Here is a 15,684-nt window from a genome sequence, read left to right as displayed (position 1 = left end):
GTGTGGAAATCTCAACATTTACCAGTGGATGTTTTACAACACGTTATTTATAAGTGTACAATATTTAAACAAACTTAATGAGCTTATTTATATTGCAGAGACCTTTTTTGAAAAGAATGAGAGTTTTTTTGTTTACATCCTTCTAACATACATGTATAAATATTTTCAAAATTGGTATAGCTGATTCATTAAAGTTTACAGTTTAAACCGTTCCTTATATATACACACATCAAAATCAATCACTGGTTCACTAATGATTTAATTGGTCATATTAATTCAGACCAATATCTCGTATGCAAAAACTTCCGATTATTTGTTCAATATCCATTTTTCGAGATAATCGGTTTTAAATCTTTATTCTTGTTTTTTATTGCGCATCTTTTCACTCAATCGGGCAAAAAAACACGATTTATCAATTAAGTACCGACAATTCTGTATGTACATATTATGTAGTGCATACTTTTTAAATTTAATGATTTTAGGCTATAAGACCTCAGTGGAGTTCCTTAAACACCCTCGTAATTAAAATTCTATATTAGCTGTATTTCATTTTTGTATTTCAATGTATGAAGTGATAAAGTCATGTGATAAAACATAGATTTGACAAAATAAAAGAAATTGTTTACGACAAACAGGAACACATATTTTCTTGCATGAACTATTGGCTCCATGTGTTATAATTTTAGTTAATCAACTGAACCTCAAGTCAGCTTCAGTAAATATTGTCGAAATTAACATAAATTCGCTCACGCCCACTTCTTTAAACAGTTTTTGCTGTATCTAATTTAGTACATCTTTTTATCACTGTGATGTCGTTACCAATGTTACGAAACAACGACGAAAGCTTACGCGAATATATTTGATTAATAAATAGCAGCGAGTCCACATGTTTTCTTTGGGCTTTTAATCTGCTGCAATTTTTATTGTACTATATTAACACAAAAAGGTTCAGTCCAAACGATCCTGCAATAGTTTTAATTGTGTCGTGTTGGGCTATCAATATTAAATATTTGTCCGTACAAAAAATAAACATCCTGAGGCAACCATAAATAAATTTAACTATCAGGTATTTGTTAATTTTCTTCGAAGAAATCACAAGCTGTAGTTGTCACAATAATATAACGCTTGAATCATTCTGTGATTACTTTCCTTTCAGCTCTGTTGACCTACCTGACCTAATCCTGTTATCCCCTAGTGGGGCAAAGGGCATCCACAACAGCTCTCCATCTGGGTCGGTTCATTGCTGCTCTTTTTGCTTCTGCCCAGGTGATATTGCAGCTTTTCAACTCAGCTTCTATTGTTCGTCTCCAGGTGGTTGTTGGTCTGCCTCTTCTTCTTTTACCTTGAGGATTCCAATCCAATGCTTGCCTTGTGATGTTGTGTTGGGGTCGCCTCAGAATGTGTCCTATCCAATGCCATTTACGTTTCTTGATGGTGCTTGAAATAGATGACTGGCCTGTTCTATTCCACAGATCTGAATTACTGATCTTGTTTGGCCATCTGATTTGTAGAATCTGTCGGAGGCATTTGTTGATGAATACCTGCAAGTCGTGTTCGTTTTTCTTGCAGATCTTGAACAGATCATTAAATTCATTTACATAACCTCTCGCGAGACGATAATCTTTACGCAATGTGTCTACTGGAACATTTCTAATTGAAGACATTAAGAAAAAGCATGGCGAAAAAAGTCTTAAAAAATGTTTTCTATTAAGTAAATTAAACGACTTTTGAACGAAGTATCACGTATGTACCCTGAGAAATAAGTAAATTTTTTTCCAACAATTTTATTTTAGATATGAAAGAAAGTATGTAGTATGTAGAAAGATATATTGCGTCATAGTTAATTTGTTTGTCAGAAGACAATAATAGGGTATGTAAGTCTCGTCATGTGACTTGCGAGATTTCACGATATTTTGCACTTCCGGGTACAAACAAATATCAACAACATTGCTTATCTATATTGGGTAATACTTGTATGCCGGTAAGAAAGTAAAACTTACATGGAAAAGCAAATGATATGTGGAAATTGGCAGAGTTTTTTGTTTTGTAACGAAATGCAAATGGTCTCATCTTGTGAACAAGTATCAATGAAAGACAACTTCGTATGATCTTCAGGTGGGTGTGTCATTTCAAATTCAGTTTATCCCAATAAATGTTGTAATATTTTCATTTCCATGTAAATCTAATAAAGTTGTTTTTTTGATACAACATCATTCGCATCTGACACCAGACTGGTGGATTTGATTTTATCAATTTTCTATAGCGCTACCTGATTATCTCTCAGAAGTATATAATGTTTTTAGAAATTTCGGACAGCGCATATTTCGGATAAACGTTTCAATATGATTATCAGTGTGTTTTAGTTGAATATATTTTCTTCCAACTGAAAATATTATTTATTTATAATTATTATCTTTATAAAGCACAAACAGTCAAGCTGTATATAACCAATTTAAATTGTCATAAAATTCAATGAAATATTTTGCTCCTGTAGATATTTAGACTGAGGAAAGTGGTGAGATGAAAGACGTCAACTGGTATCCGATGTAAATACACATGCATGTTCTGCTGTAAAATCGTTTTGGTAAGAAATATATACTTAAAGCTACTTAAACTACATTAATGAAAAATAAATATTATTGTATAACATATAATGTTCTCGTTTTTGTAAATAATTACAGTGTAGCTAAATAAACAAACAGTATGGCATATGTAGTTAATTCATGTTAAATACTGTTTAAAGTATTTTTCTCAAGTAAGTGGGTCATATTTTTTAGTTAAATCATGTTCAGTAAATGGTTAAAAGAACTTAGTCACTATCACATTTTTTAAAGATCAGTTGTCAAAGCGCAAATCTACAAAAACTAGGACACCAAGAAGTGTTTCTTCCTTTTCAAGTATAGGTTAGTGTTTAATAATATGTATTAACAAAAATAATTGGTCAAGCCTGCCGCAGGCAGGCGACCAATTATTTTTGTTAATGCATATTATTAAACATTAACCTATTTAATGATCAACATTATTTTTTCAACCAAAAACAAGGCATTTCACTAAGTCACCGATAGCTCCGCCCTTTCGCTCAAAAGATGTCTACACCTTGTCAAGTTTCTAACATATAACATTTAGAGAAGCTAATAAATGGCCCTATCAACAAATAATCAGGCACATTTTTTTACTGAAATGTCACAGAATTTATACCTTTATCTACAGTAAAGCCATCATATCTAGAAAAAAAACAGCGAGGAAAATGATGCAATTAGGTAAAAACAATGGAGTTAATGAAACGTGTACATCCTTTATAAATAAATGGAAAATGTGAGAAAATACATTAGATTAATAATTTATACAAATTTGTTATTAGCTTTAAGTTATTCACTAACATTTAAAATCCCTATTGATTTGCTCATTTGAAAAACAGTTTTTTTCTGTGTGTCAATCTAGGTTTACAGGTGGAGGGGGTCCATTTTCAATGAGTTTTCCAGCCAAAAAATGTAATCATTGTATTCTTAATATCAAGGATTTTTAATGCAGTTCATTCCTATCAACTGAAAGAAAATTATGTTTTGGTTACTTTTTCTAAATAAAAAAGAAGTTTAAAACAGTCAGCAAATTATAACAGACATTTTTCTTAGAGTTAAAAGCATATAAAAAGTTACTATGTAATCATTTGTCTCTGCATGCCCCACACATATTATCTATGTAATAAATTAATTTATTGTATCGTCACATTTAGAAACACCTAACCTCGCTTAATTGTTTTTTACGTTGGCATTGTTTTGCTAACCTTTATAGTTTACAATTCAGAGTGCAAATCACACCTTTAACTCCTCCCCAATATAATGCATTATTGAAATTTGTTAGACTGGTTAGACGACAGATTAAGTGAATTTTATTTAGTTAGTACACATTAACCAAAGTTAGACTAAGCAGAAATTTGAAAAATACTACAATGTGATTGGACAAAAAATAACGTTGATCATTAACATTATTTTCTATTCATGACAATATGAAAATGATTGAAATTTATAGCTGACCAATTATTATTGCTTTCAACTCATGATAAATTTTCTTTATATACAGGTATGTGATTTCATGGTTGGATCTTGAGTACTTGTCATGGCTCTTGATTTATTTTGGAGTGTTCACCATCAGATTAGAAATCAAATAGTGATACCACCAGGCATAGTTGAAAGGAAATGTCCATACACAGTCTTGGAGTACATAGTGGTAGAGACATGGCAGTCTATTACAGATTTTGACTGAATTAAGGCTTCTTAAAGCTCCATGTCTTGTGTAAACTGTCTGACTGAATGTTTGTATTCTAATAAAAACTAAGGTTGAAGACACTTCAAAGATATATGTTAGTGTAAAAATGTTAAACAAAATATCTGTCTATGTAAGAAATAAATTACCTGTCTTTGTAAGAAATAAATAACCTTTCATTTGTAACTTTGTATTAACTTAATTATTCAAAGATAATTTGCTGCCCAAAACAGAAAATGGCTGCCCAAAACAGTTTCAACCAGGCATCATGTAGTTTCAAAACAGTTAAGATAAATTTGTTATAAATAGACTTGTAAAGTAACAGGAATGGTAAAAAGATTAATGTTCAGCATTAAAATGTTTCTATCTTGATTGAGTTTCATTTCATATTATCACCATGATCACTGCAATTGTAAAAGTAATGTAATCTTTAACCATTATTTAAATATCATAAAAATCATATCAAAGAAAAACTTGTTTCTGAGGCAAGATTTGTAAAATTTCTTCCAGTTATAGCCTTTCACTGCTCTTAGAAAAGCCATGATTTGCATTGTACATGGCAGGTAATAATACCAGAGTAAACAATATTAATGCAATCCATCTGTGTTGAGTATTCTGTAGCAAAACACTAGCTTGCTAGCCCTTGTAAGCCCAAGTCTCTCTCTTAATTGGAGAAGACTTGCAATTCTGCATTCCTTGAAGATTTTAGTATCAGAGGGGTAGTTATTACATACCATATAATTCTTTGGGTTTCAAATTACCTGTTTTATAATGTATTGAACCTGTTGACATTTGACCAAAAGTGAATTATCTATACAATACATGCAAAACTTAGGGTTTGCACTTGATACAAAACATTTACATCACTTATACATTAATATACCCATTGGAACTGTTTCAAAATTGTCAATGTTTCAAAAAAAACCAAAAAAAAAAACCACCACACAAGGCTTTTAACTTCTGTCCATGTACATATGTGCAAATGTAGTCATTGAAGAGCTGTCAAGAACTTTTCATCAATATTATTTAGATAGTGTCTGTTTCGATTTCAGGACAGACAAAATTCAAATGACATGCATAGTATTTAATATTATCAATGCTTGCATATTCAAGCAATCTAGCCATTGTTGTTAGAGAATTAAAGTACACAGTGACACTTATTTTGCAGATGAACTTTTATGATTAAGCACTGCTATAAATATATGCCAAATAGTAGAAACAAAAAACAGTTCATAAGTTTAATAAACTTTTATTTTTACACAATTTATAGTGCACTGCTTAGCATATATATCACACTGATTTCCAGTGGAAGAAAAACTTCAGGAAAGCACTTGGAATTATTATTAGTTATTTGGACAATGTAACTTTACACTGTGAATGTCTACTGATACAAGAATAAGAATATTTCCTTTTACAAATGTAAAGACTTTGAAAATTAACATGAACAAATTATCATAGAGTAATAAATCATATTCTAATTGAAAAATGTTCAGCTTGATATCAAAGCTTTGAATGCAAATTGTGAGCTTATCAATGATTACCTCACAATATTAGTAGTAGATGATATATAATATTTTTGCTAATCTTTACTTCATAGTCATTTAATGTCCATAATGTCATATGACTATACTGTGATTCCATGAAAAACCTTATCTCTGGTGTGTTATCAGCTTTGGTATATATAGAGTATCTAGTAATAATACTTAAAACTGCAATGAAATGTGGATATTTTACTCTGTTTCTATCATTGTGACATTAACATGTTAACAAGATCATAGTGTCAAACACCATAAAATCATACTCTTTATACATTAATATTTTTGTGCTGGATGTCATTGATCTTCTTCAGGAAAGTACATTTGACTATTCTCAGTGGCTTATATTAACTAATATTTCACTGTAACTTTGTGTTCTCTGATATCATTCTCAAATTATGGAACTGGAAGATGGTAGTTGCAATAAAGGTCTTCATGGACAAATCCTCCTTCATCTTTTCCCTTTTTATCTGCAGAATGAAAAATCAATAAATATGTTGTTACAAGTGTAAGACACTAGAAATGATATTTACATTACATTTAATAAACTGGTCATGATTGACAGATTGAAGTAAATAAACATTAAAGACAAACAACAACACATAATATATAACAGTAAAAATATTGATCTTCTTGAATGTGAAACATGACTATTTTTAATGTTTTATTTACTTATCAATTATCATGCAGTGAAATCCAAAAGTTATTAATATATTTTGATAATTGTTTATCTTTCCGATCTCAACTAAAAATTAATCAATTATTTTACATGTATTTACCTTTGATGTATAGATATTTCAGGATCATAGGCAGTGCAAACAGTTGATTAATGGTCCATATTGAACAACTGTATATTCTATACTTGTCATATACCTCCTTGTCTATACATCTGAAATGGTTTAATCAAATATTATATTTTTTAATTCAAGCATAATTTGATAGGTACCATATTAACATGTATATATAATTGAAAAAGGAACAAGAATAAAATGGAATGGAAAAAATATCCGAATAACTGTGCAATGTCCGAATTTTGTATAACTTTAATATACACTAGAATTAAAGTGTTTCTCCATTGTTTATTTCAATAAGTTAAATTGGTTTGAATTAATTTCTAACATCAGTAGTTTTAAAACAATACTAAAAGCTAAACAACTAGAATTCACTACCTTAACAAAACATCCGAAACAATTGTCACTATCCGAAAATAAACTAGTTTTATTAAACTCTATAAATCCCTCGTTTTTCCGTCAGATAATTGACCTACCTGCATTTTTTGACCCGTGCTATCCATTCCTTCAAATCTGAAGAGGACCGAAACAAATTTAACTTCTATATCCCTCGAGTTCTTCGGGTTACCTATATGCGTAACGGTAAATAGGTCTGCCGATGTACCCGGAAGTGGTAAATCGAAAGTGAAAGTAAACGAGACTTACGGGCCCTATTCATCCGAACATTAGTACGTATGGTAAAATATATAACTTAAAATCTTGTCTAGCGAAAACCAAACCTCATTTTTGTTTAAGGTTCTCCCTCTATTTGTAAAGATTTTTGCAAACAAAGTTCACATGTACTCGGTGTTTTAACAGTCAAAAATTGAGAAGTTTGGTAAGAGTTCTGAAATTTAGAAAGATCGAGATATCTGTTTCTATAATAAAAGAGACACTTTTTTTCTATAGAAAAGCTCAACGTCAATGTTTCGTGGCTGCTTTTATTTACAAAAATGCATCATATGATAATTAGAATGTATTACTCAGAACAACAGAATCAACATTTTTAAGTTAGATTTAGTTTAATATTTCAATGGCCGATTTCGAATGATACTTAGACAGTTGAAGCTGGAGGTTTTGATATAGCTACACATGTGTAAATTGTCTTAACAAGGAAACATTAGGATGATTTCCTGTAAATGTTACTAATTTTGTTTGACGATGCATGTGAACCGGCACTGCGAAAAATATACTGATATACGGGAATATACGGTCCCGTATTTTTGACATATACGGGCGTGTACGGGATGTATTCGTCGAATATACGGACCAAGTATACGAGTCCGTATAGGGAACACCGGGTATACGGGAAGTCCGTATTTGCCCCATATACATGTACGTATATTTGTTCGTACTTTTGGAGTATACGGAGAATAAAATCCCGTATACGGACTATATTAAGGTTGTTATCCCTAGTATACTATAAATATACCAAGGATATACGGGACCGTATTTTCTACATATACAGAGGATATACGGACTCGTATTTTCTACGTATACAGAGGATATACGGAACCGTATATTCTACATATACAGAGGATATACGGACTCGTATTTTCCACATATACAGATGATATACGGAATCGTATTTTCTACATATACAGAAAATATACGGAATCGTATTTTCTACATATACAGGGGATATACGGAATCGTATTTTCAATATATACAGGGGGTATACGGAATTACATTTTTTAGTTGTCCACAGGGAATACAGAACTGTATTTTCTTGATAAAAGAAGATACAGATAATATCAAAAGCATGCATTTACATATAAGTGACACGTATACATGACCGAAATGCAGACTTGTACAATAGAACATGTTTTATTACACATTTTGAATGGGAACTGTAAAGTAATATACTTAAGAACTTTATCTTCACAATTGGAGTATTTCAAATAATAAAGTAAAAACCAAATCGAGTCACTTTTAAATATTTATTATTTCATAAACATATATTCAATATGTATACATATATTAAACAAAATAAACATGTCTTCGCTACAACAGTCATTTATTGTTGCAAGCCTTATTCCAGAGGGACAAATTAATGTAGCGTTGCAACGGAACGGCGATATACCGGTATGATGCGATACAGAGTCATGAACTACGTATCACAGTGGAGAAAATCCGCACTGCGATATTTTCTTTAGAGATCGAGTTATACATGTACATGTTTCGATATTTTCAAGCCGTAACCTTTATGAATTGCATGTTGTTTAAATCTAGAACAAACTATACCAACTTGAAGTTCGATTCTATTTATCTTAACAATGATTTTTATGAGCCACTTGTAATACACCCATAAAATATTTTGAAGATATTCATATCATTTGTTCGTGTTAACATTCACATATTATTTTAGGAAAATGAGTCCATAGCACAAATTGATTATTACAGAAAGTTTAAATAATAGTAATTAAAACTAAAAATCCGTATTCACAGAAATTCGTCATTCAAACACAGTTCTTAAAAGCACTTAAATATATCAATCATCTATAGGAATGTTACGTAGACCAGTGTGACGGTGTCTATTTCGTGACGTAGGAAATGTTATCTCCAGATATTACAATCTTCTTCGGCATGTGTGTATCTGAAAAAGAGAGTTTAAAATCCTGTTTAAATAGTGTCATGAAATAGTTATCACAACTTTCAAAAAGACTATACACAAGCATTTTTTAAGCGTATACATTTATACATTTTTTTCTAACGCAAATTTCAAAATTATTTTATATTATTAGGATAAAGATGTCATTTATAAGCAACCATTTACACAGGATTTAAATGAAATGATTAATCTATGACGGATGATAAGTTATATGTTTTTGTTATAAAACCTTTACGAATATATTTATTTCACACCTGTAATATAAATGATAATGGTATCTTTGTTCTATGTAAAGAGTGTTTTATTGATTAAAAATATATCAATACAAAATAACATTGTATTGGGAAAAAGTGCAGACATAATCTTTTTGATCGTTTTACGATGTAAATTAGCATCGTTAGTAGGAGTCAATTCGTGTGAAAAAAGGCTTAAAAAGAACAGATATTTTTACTCAGATGTAGATCCGTGTTTGCACAATGATATCCAGTTAACTAAAAGGCGGAATACCCAGCTGTACTTCTCATTTATATTAAAACGTTAATCTTAACAAATTTGCATTATTATTTGTTTCAATTTCAATTGTTTCAAAAACTATCTCAGCAACGAATGAATACCTTCAATATACAATAGTGTAGATTAATTTTTTTTATTATTAAGACTGTTTAACTAGGTAAGTTGACAATAGAATCTCTTACAGTTTGTCATCTCTAAAAATAAAGTGATAATTCTCACGAAATATAAATCAAAATATCCTCCCTTGGCTATAGCATTAATCTGATAGTATGAAATCAAATTCAGATAATAAAATATACGTATCATATGTGACAATTGCATAAAATAACATAGGAAATATTTTAGTTAATACATACGAATGCGACTATTACGTGCGCACGTGAAACATTTACGTATCAACGCAATATGTTTCACGTGCGCACAAGTACTGTGCGTTTAGTATGATAATTAAGTGACGAGGTGGTCAAGTCCCCTATCCAGGTGTAAAACAGCTATCATATTGTGTTTGTTATCTTCAAACAGGCTAGCTATATAAATTAAATTATCAACAAATTTACTAAAGGCCTCAACAGACGGTAGGATTTAGCTGTACAGCACTAATTAAAATAAGATGTACAATTTTCAAAGCTATACAACACTTTCATTCAGACGGTAATTCTACACTGTAAGAATCATCTGAGGTTTCCCCTAAAAAGGATCCCTTTACATTGATCCTTTACATACTTTACTCACTAAATACTTTTTTCGCCATGAGTAATGATTGAAAAACCTCCATTTATATATATATATATATATATATATATATATATATATATATATATATATATATATATAATTTTTTTTTTAATGTGAAGCCTGACGGAGACTCAAACTAGGACCCTCGGAATACAGTACTGCGGCTCTGCTGACTAAGCTATCTGGTCGCCTACAAACTACCTCCCCTTCCCTAATTAGAGAACAATTCAATACCGTGACATAATCATTTTCGGAATAATTTGGGATTCGAACATAACACAACTTTGGGTCTCCTGAAGAGTTTTTCAACATCATTTTTACCCCATCTTACTACTATGTTTACCTTTCAGCCCTAATTGTTCTGGAATTTCATTCATTACACCCATTATCAGGAGATAATTTGGTTATCTGTTACTTGTCATTGTGGGAGGTCTATAAAAATCGGTACGACAAGATTTTCAAAATAGAACATGTCCTATCCCTTACATCTAGACATAAGGTTTCCGAAATCAAGAAATAGTACCCTTCACACATTAAGATTTGTCTGTACATCTTAGTTTTAATTGGTGTTGTACTTCAAAATCCTACCGTCTGTTGAGGCCTTAACTCTCATCGTAATGCAGTAGGTAAGGTTGTGGTAAATATCAATGAAAGACAGCTAGGCTCGGATTGCACCTTTTTCCCAAAAATATTGCTTTATAATTATCAATCAGGTAGGAAAGTTTTGTATCATTTATTGTAAAGATTATAAATGCTGTGATATTTTCTATTAACTTCTCATTTTGTTTTAAATGTAGCTATATTTAGCCCTATTTAGCAAGTTGGTGCAAACTTATACGGAATGCATGATACTTTACACAGACTGTTTCAACTATAGTTAAGTTTGCACGAAATACTATTGCACTGCAAAAGTACTATGACTACTACATATCATTAACATATATAAAAGTGATTAAACTGTAAAGAAATACATATTTTTTGATACAGTAATATGTTTAAGAAAAGAAAACTAATTTAATAAAATAAAGTCGCATGCACATTGCATCTATGTCAAACCATTGTGTGTGTTCGATTTAATTCTTATATTTTATATATTTGATTTTTGCATATTAAAAGCAAGTATGGTTTAGCATTTTCAAATGCGCGGCAAAATGCTTATATCATATATGCCTTACTACGTTAATTGACATCATTTTTTATGAAGTGTGACATCATTCCGCCTAAGAATTGATTCTAACAAGATATAAAAGAGAACCAATGTATGTATAACTAACCACATTTATTCTTGTCAAAATAAATGCGTGTAATTAAGGAAATTTGACTTTGCCTTGAGAAAGAATAAAACACATGATATCAGTACAGAGTGGAATATATATGAGTCTGGGTAACTCTTCTTTACAGATAGTATGTCCGTGTAATTGTCTTATTCTATTCACAAAACACAACAATATATATACGTGAACTTACATCTATATAACTTGCTACCATACTTTGCTTCATCTACAATTGCTGTAAAGAGGGCACAGCTGCATTTCTAGAAGATTTAACTGTCCTGAAAAATCATAATATAACTTCAGCATAAAATGATAAAGAGCACATTGAAAATATTTCATAAGTGATCACATGTGCGAAAGTGTTAATATGTAGGAACGTGTTCACTGTGATGTGCATGTGTAGTTATGTATTTTGTGTGTACGTGCGTGCGAGTATTATATTGCTTTATGTGAAATATAAGTCAAAATATGGAATGTCGAAAAATGTGTGATGTACAAAGGCTCAATATAGTTTTTCAAGCGTTTAAATTCATGTATAATGAAATATTAAATAACTGTTTCCTCAAACAGGCGCGTGTTTGTGACTGATCCATGCGATATCACCTTATGCGTAATGTTTATCTTAAAAACTAAACAAGAGTTTTAATTATAATAAGAAAAAAATATTTAAATTTTAATTTGTCCAATAAAAAATCCATTGTAAATGTCGAAAACTCAGTTCATGTATATACAATTTAAATTCTGGGTAATCCTGAATAACGTAGATAAATAACCAAACATATCGAATGAAAACCAAGAGTTGTCTGTCCTGAATAGCGAGTAAACTCGATCTTGCTAATTACTATTAATGCTAAAACAATACAAACAAAACCGTTTTAAAACTTCTGGTTCGTTGCGATATTTTATATTCACGAGTTTTAAAATTCTTACACCGACAACAGGCTTCTGATCAAAGCTTCATATAAATGTAAAAATAAACATATGAGCCGCGTCACGACAAAACCAACATAATGGGTTTGCGACCAGCATGGATCCAGACCAGCCTGCGCATCCGCGTAGTCTGATCAGGATCCATGCTGTTCGCTTACAAACTCTATAACAAGTAGAGAAACCGATAGCGAACAGCGTGGATCCTGATCAGACTGCGCGGATGCGCAGGCTGGTCTGGATCCATGCTGGTCGCAAACCCATTATGTAGGTTTTTTCGTGACGCGGCTCATATATTTTGACACCAAGGGTAAGTGGTTTAACAGTTAACTGTTAAACTTAACACCTGTCGGCCATATTACATGCAATCATACACATTCTTTGTATTAGTGTAAATAAAAAATTCTGACAATTATTTTCATTTTATTTATTCATCTAAATGTATTATGATTTAAATAAAAAAGAAATGTTTGTTTCCTTTTTTTGTTTAAGATTTGTATTCGTTTAAGAATAGGTTAATATAAATAAGAAATATATAACAACATGTGTACAGAAACTTAAAAAAAGTGAATAAAATTGAAAAGAGCCGAGTCTTTAAATTGACTTATGTTTGCATCAAATAATGGGGATTTGTATAAAAATAAAAACTGCGAATATAAAACAAGTATTCTGCTCGTTAAATTGTCGAGACTGAGAAACAATTTTATATAAAAATTTAAAAACCTATTTTTTATTAGAAGAACTAAGCAATTTTCTTTTAAAATATGTGAATCTGTTAAATCTGATAATTTTTGTTATTATATTGAATAGATAAAACATAACCTATTTTTCGGCTATCAATTTCATAAATCACTATTAAAATAAATAGAATTTGAGTGTCTCTTTTCGATATGATCTTTCTTGCACATTGATTCGCACCCCTGCTGTTAAGTGATAATTGAGATCGCTTAAGATTATAAAGTCCAATCAGTTGACCAATCAAGCATACATAGGTCGTGTCACACACACTGATTAATCCCTTTGCACTACCATGTCCAGGGGCTGTAATACCTTGACATCTTCGGTGTTTAAATGTCGTAATTTTTAACTCGGTGTCTTTTTTACCCTGAAGGGAGTTATGATTAACGCATTTAATAAATGCCCTTTTCATTTTTTTGTTTTTGCATTTTTCATACAAATTATTAATGAAACAAGATACAGTTTAGAAATCAAAATCAAACTCGTAACCTTCCAGTCTAAATTTAGGGATATATCCCTGCTTTAATTATCTAATCCGGCGGCCATATTGGATAGCGAAACAGATTAAACAGTGTTAAAGTTTTCTAAAAACAAATCAGTTTAACCCTGAAATAAGCTGTTGTTCACAAAATGCAACTATTCTATTGATCGCATATTGATATGGCAACGATAAAAAATAACTTTTAACCTACCTTGTTTTGCAATATTCTGAATTTTATTTACTATCCATTTCCAATCCCGTTTTTTCTTTTTTCATTTCGCCCGCGCTATTTCTGATTGGTTGATAGGATTCACGTGATACAAAACCAACGCTATAAACTCATTGGCTGTTTTGAAAACGCGTGATATGCCTAGATACCGTTTGTGTAATAAAGCATTTAGCATTAATAATGCCACGGATTTATACTAAGGTCGGTAATAATGCGGAAAAACTGCATACTAAGACCTTTATTCGATCCAAAATAATGCAATATTAAATTAGAAATATCATGTATCCATAAACGATAACTTTGCATATATGTATAACATAACCATTGATACTTTTTCATAGGCAAAACTTTGATTCTAATGCTCAATCGGTTATTCATTTTTTTGATAATAATAATACTAATAATAATAATAATAATAATGATAATAATAATAATAATAATAATAATAATAATAATAATAATAATAATGATAATAATAATAATAATAATAATAATAATAATAATAATAATAATAATAAAAAATAATAATGATGATGATGATGATGATGATGATGATGATGATGATGATGATGATAATAGTTGATAATAATAATATGAATGATGATGATGATGATGATGATGATGATGATGATGATGATGATGATGATGATGATGATGATGATGATAATAAAAGACGTTTTAGAAGCGCTATGAAATATTTATAAATTACACAAATTTTTGTGATAACAACAATAAGCGGGTAAAACAAATAACCCACATTAAATTTACACAAAGGACAAAAGCCCCCCACCCCAGTCCATCAAACAAAAGCCTCCCTAAGGTATATAGACCAGACTGATTACTTTCTATTTTTACACGCCCAGTGTTCGGGAACTTGGGTTATGCTTCAAATAAATCTAGACAAGTATGCGCCTTTCACTTTTATGTCCTTGATAAGCTTTGAAAAGCGATTCTCTGAAACTATTCATTTACATTTGTACTGCACAATATAGTATAAAGTAAACATAAAAACATTCATATCATCAATGAATTATAAGTACGAATTACACAATAAATCAAATTAGAACTTTTGTACCTTCAAATTTAAATGTTAATGTAAATTATCTTTTAAAACAATTTCATTTATTTGTTAAAATACATTAAGTTCCAGATTTAAACTGACGAGAGAGATAGACGGAGATGGACTGGGGGGGGGGCTTTTGTCCTACCTGTATTTTTGATGGGGGGGGGGGCTTTGTCCTACGTGTAAATTTCATGGGGGGGGGCTTTTGTCCACCTTGTCATTTTTAAATTGGGGGGGGGGGGGCTTTCGACCGGGGGGGGGGCTTTTGTCCGTATCCCCATTAAAATAAATAAATTACTTACTTACTTACTTATACACATAAATGAAGTATAAAGATCCATTCACATTATCCTCGGATTTCATAATTAAAATAAAACTTTATCAGTATAAGAATATTTGGAGTATCGGTAAAAATTCTAAAGTCCAATTTAAAAAGTGATTTTACTATCAATATATAATTTAGTATGTTCTTAACTTGAGTTTTTAAATCAAACTACGACAATTTTTATTTTTTTAAACAGAAATTTACTTTTACAAAAACTGGT

The 15,684-nt window shown here is 30.7% G+C and overlaps 1 protein-coding gene and 2 long non-coding RNA genes across 3 annotated transcripts; all 3 read right to left on the bottom strand.

Moving 5' to 3' along the window:
* Positions 1–1,184: 1,184 nt before the first annotated feature.
* LOC132719421 (uncharacterized) lies at positions 1,185–1,664 on the bottom strand. Its single transcript, XM_060703187.1, has one exon. It carries the CDS (start codon positions 1,662–1,664, stop codon positions 1,185–1,187), a length of 480 nt encoding a protein of 159 aa, XP_060559170.1.
* Positions 1,665–5,777: 4,113 nt separating this feature from the next.
* LOC132719423 (uncharacterized) lies at positions 5,778–7,222 on the bottom strand. Its single transcript, XR_009624224.1, has 3 exons — positions 7,066–7,222; positions 6,578–6,687; positions 5,778–6,268 (listed from the first exon to the last, which is right to left on the bottom strand). It is a non-coding gene; the product is annotated as an uncharacterized LOC132719423 (long non-coding RNA).
* A 1,262-nt stretch (positions 7,223–8,484) lies between these two features.
* On the bottom strand, positions 8,485–14,302 carry LOC132719422 (uncharacterized). Its single transcript, XR_009624223.1, has 3 exons — positions 14,059–14,302; positions 11,895–11,979; positions 8,485–9,164 (listed from the first exon to the last, which is right to left on the bottom strand). It is a non-coding gene; the product is annotated as an uncharacterized LOC132719422 (long non-coding RNA).
* Positions 14,303–15,684: the final 1,382 nt, after the last annotated feature.

This window comes from Ruditapes philippinarum, unplaced genomic scaffold (genome assembly GCF_026571515.1).
Source record: "Ruditapes philippinarum isolate M1 unplaced genomic scaffold, ASM2657151v2 ctg938_1_1_1_1, whole genome shotgun sequence".
In the NCBI taxonomy this organism is placed as follows: Eukaryota; Metazoa; Mollusca; class Bivalvia; order Venerida; family Veneridae; genus Ruditapes; species Ruditapes philippinarum.
This window is presented reverse-complemented; position numbering and strand designations above follow the sequence as displayed.

Excerpts from the sequence above, each read along its gene's own strand:
- LOC132719421 (XM_060703187.1), bottom strand. The coding sequence starts at position 1,664 with ATGTCTTCAATTAGAAATGTTCCAGTAGACACATTGCGTAAAGATTAT.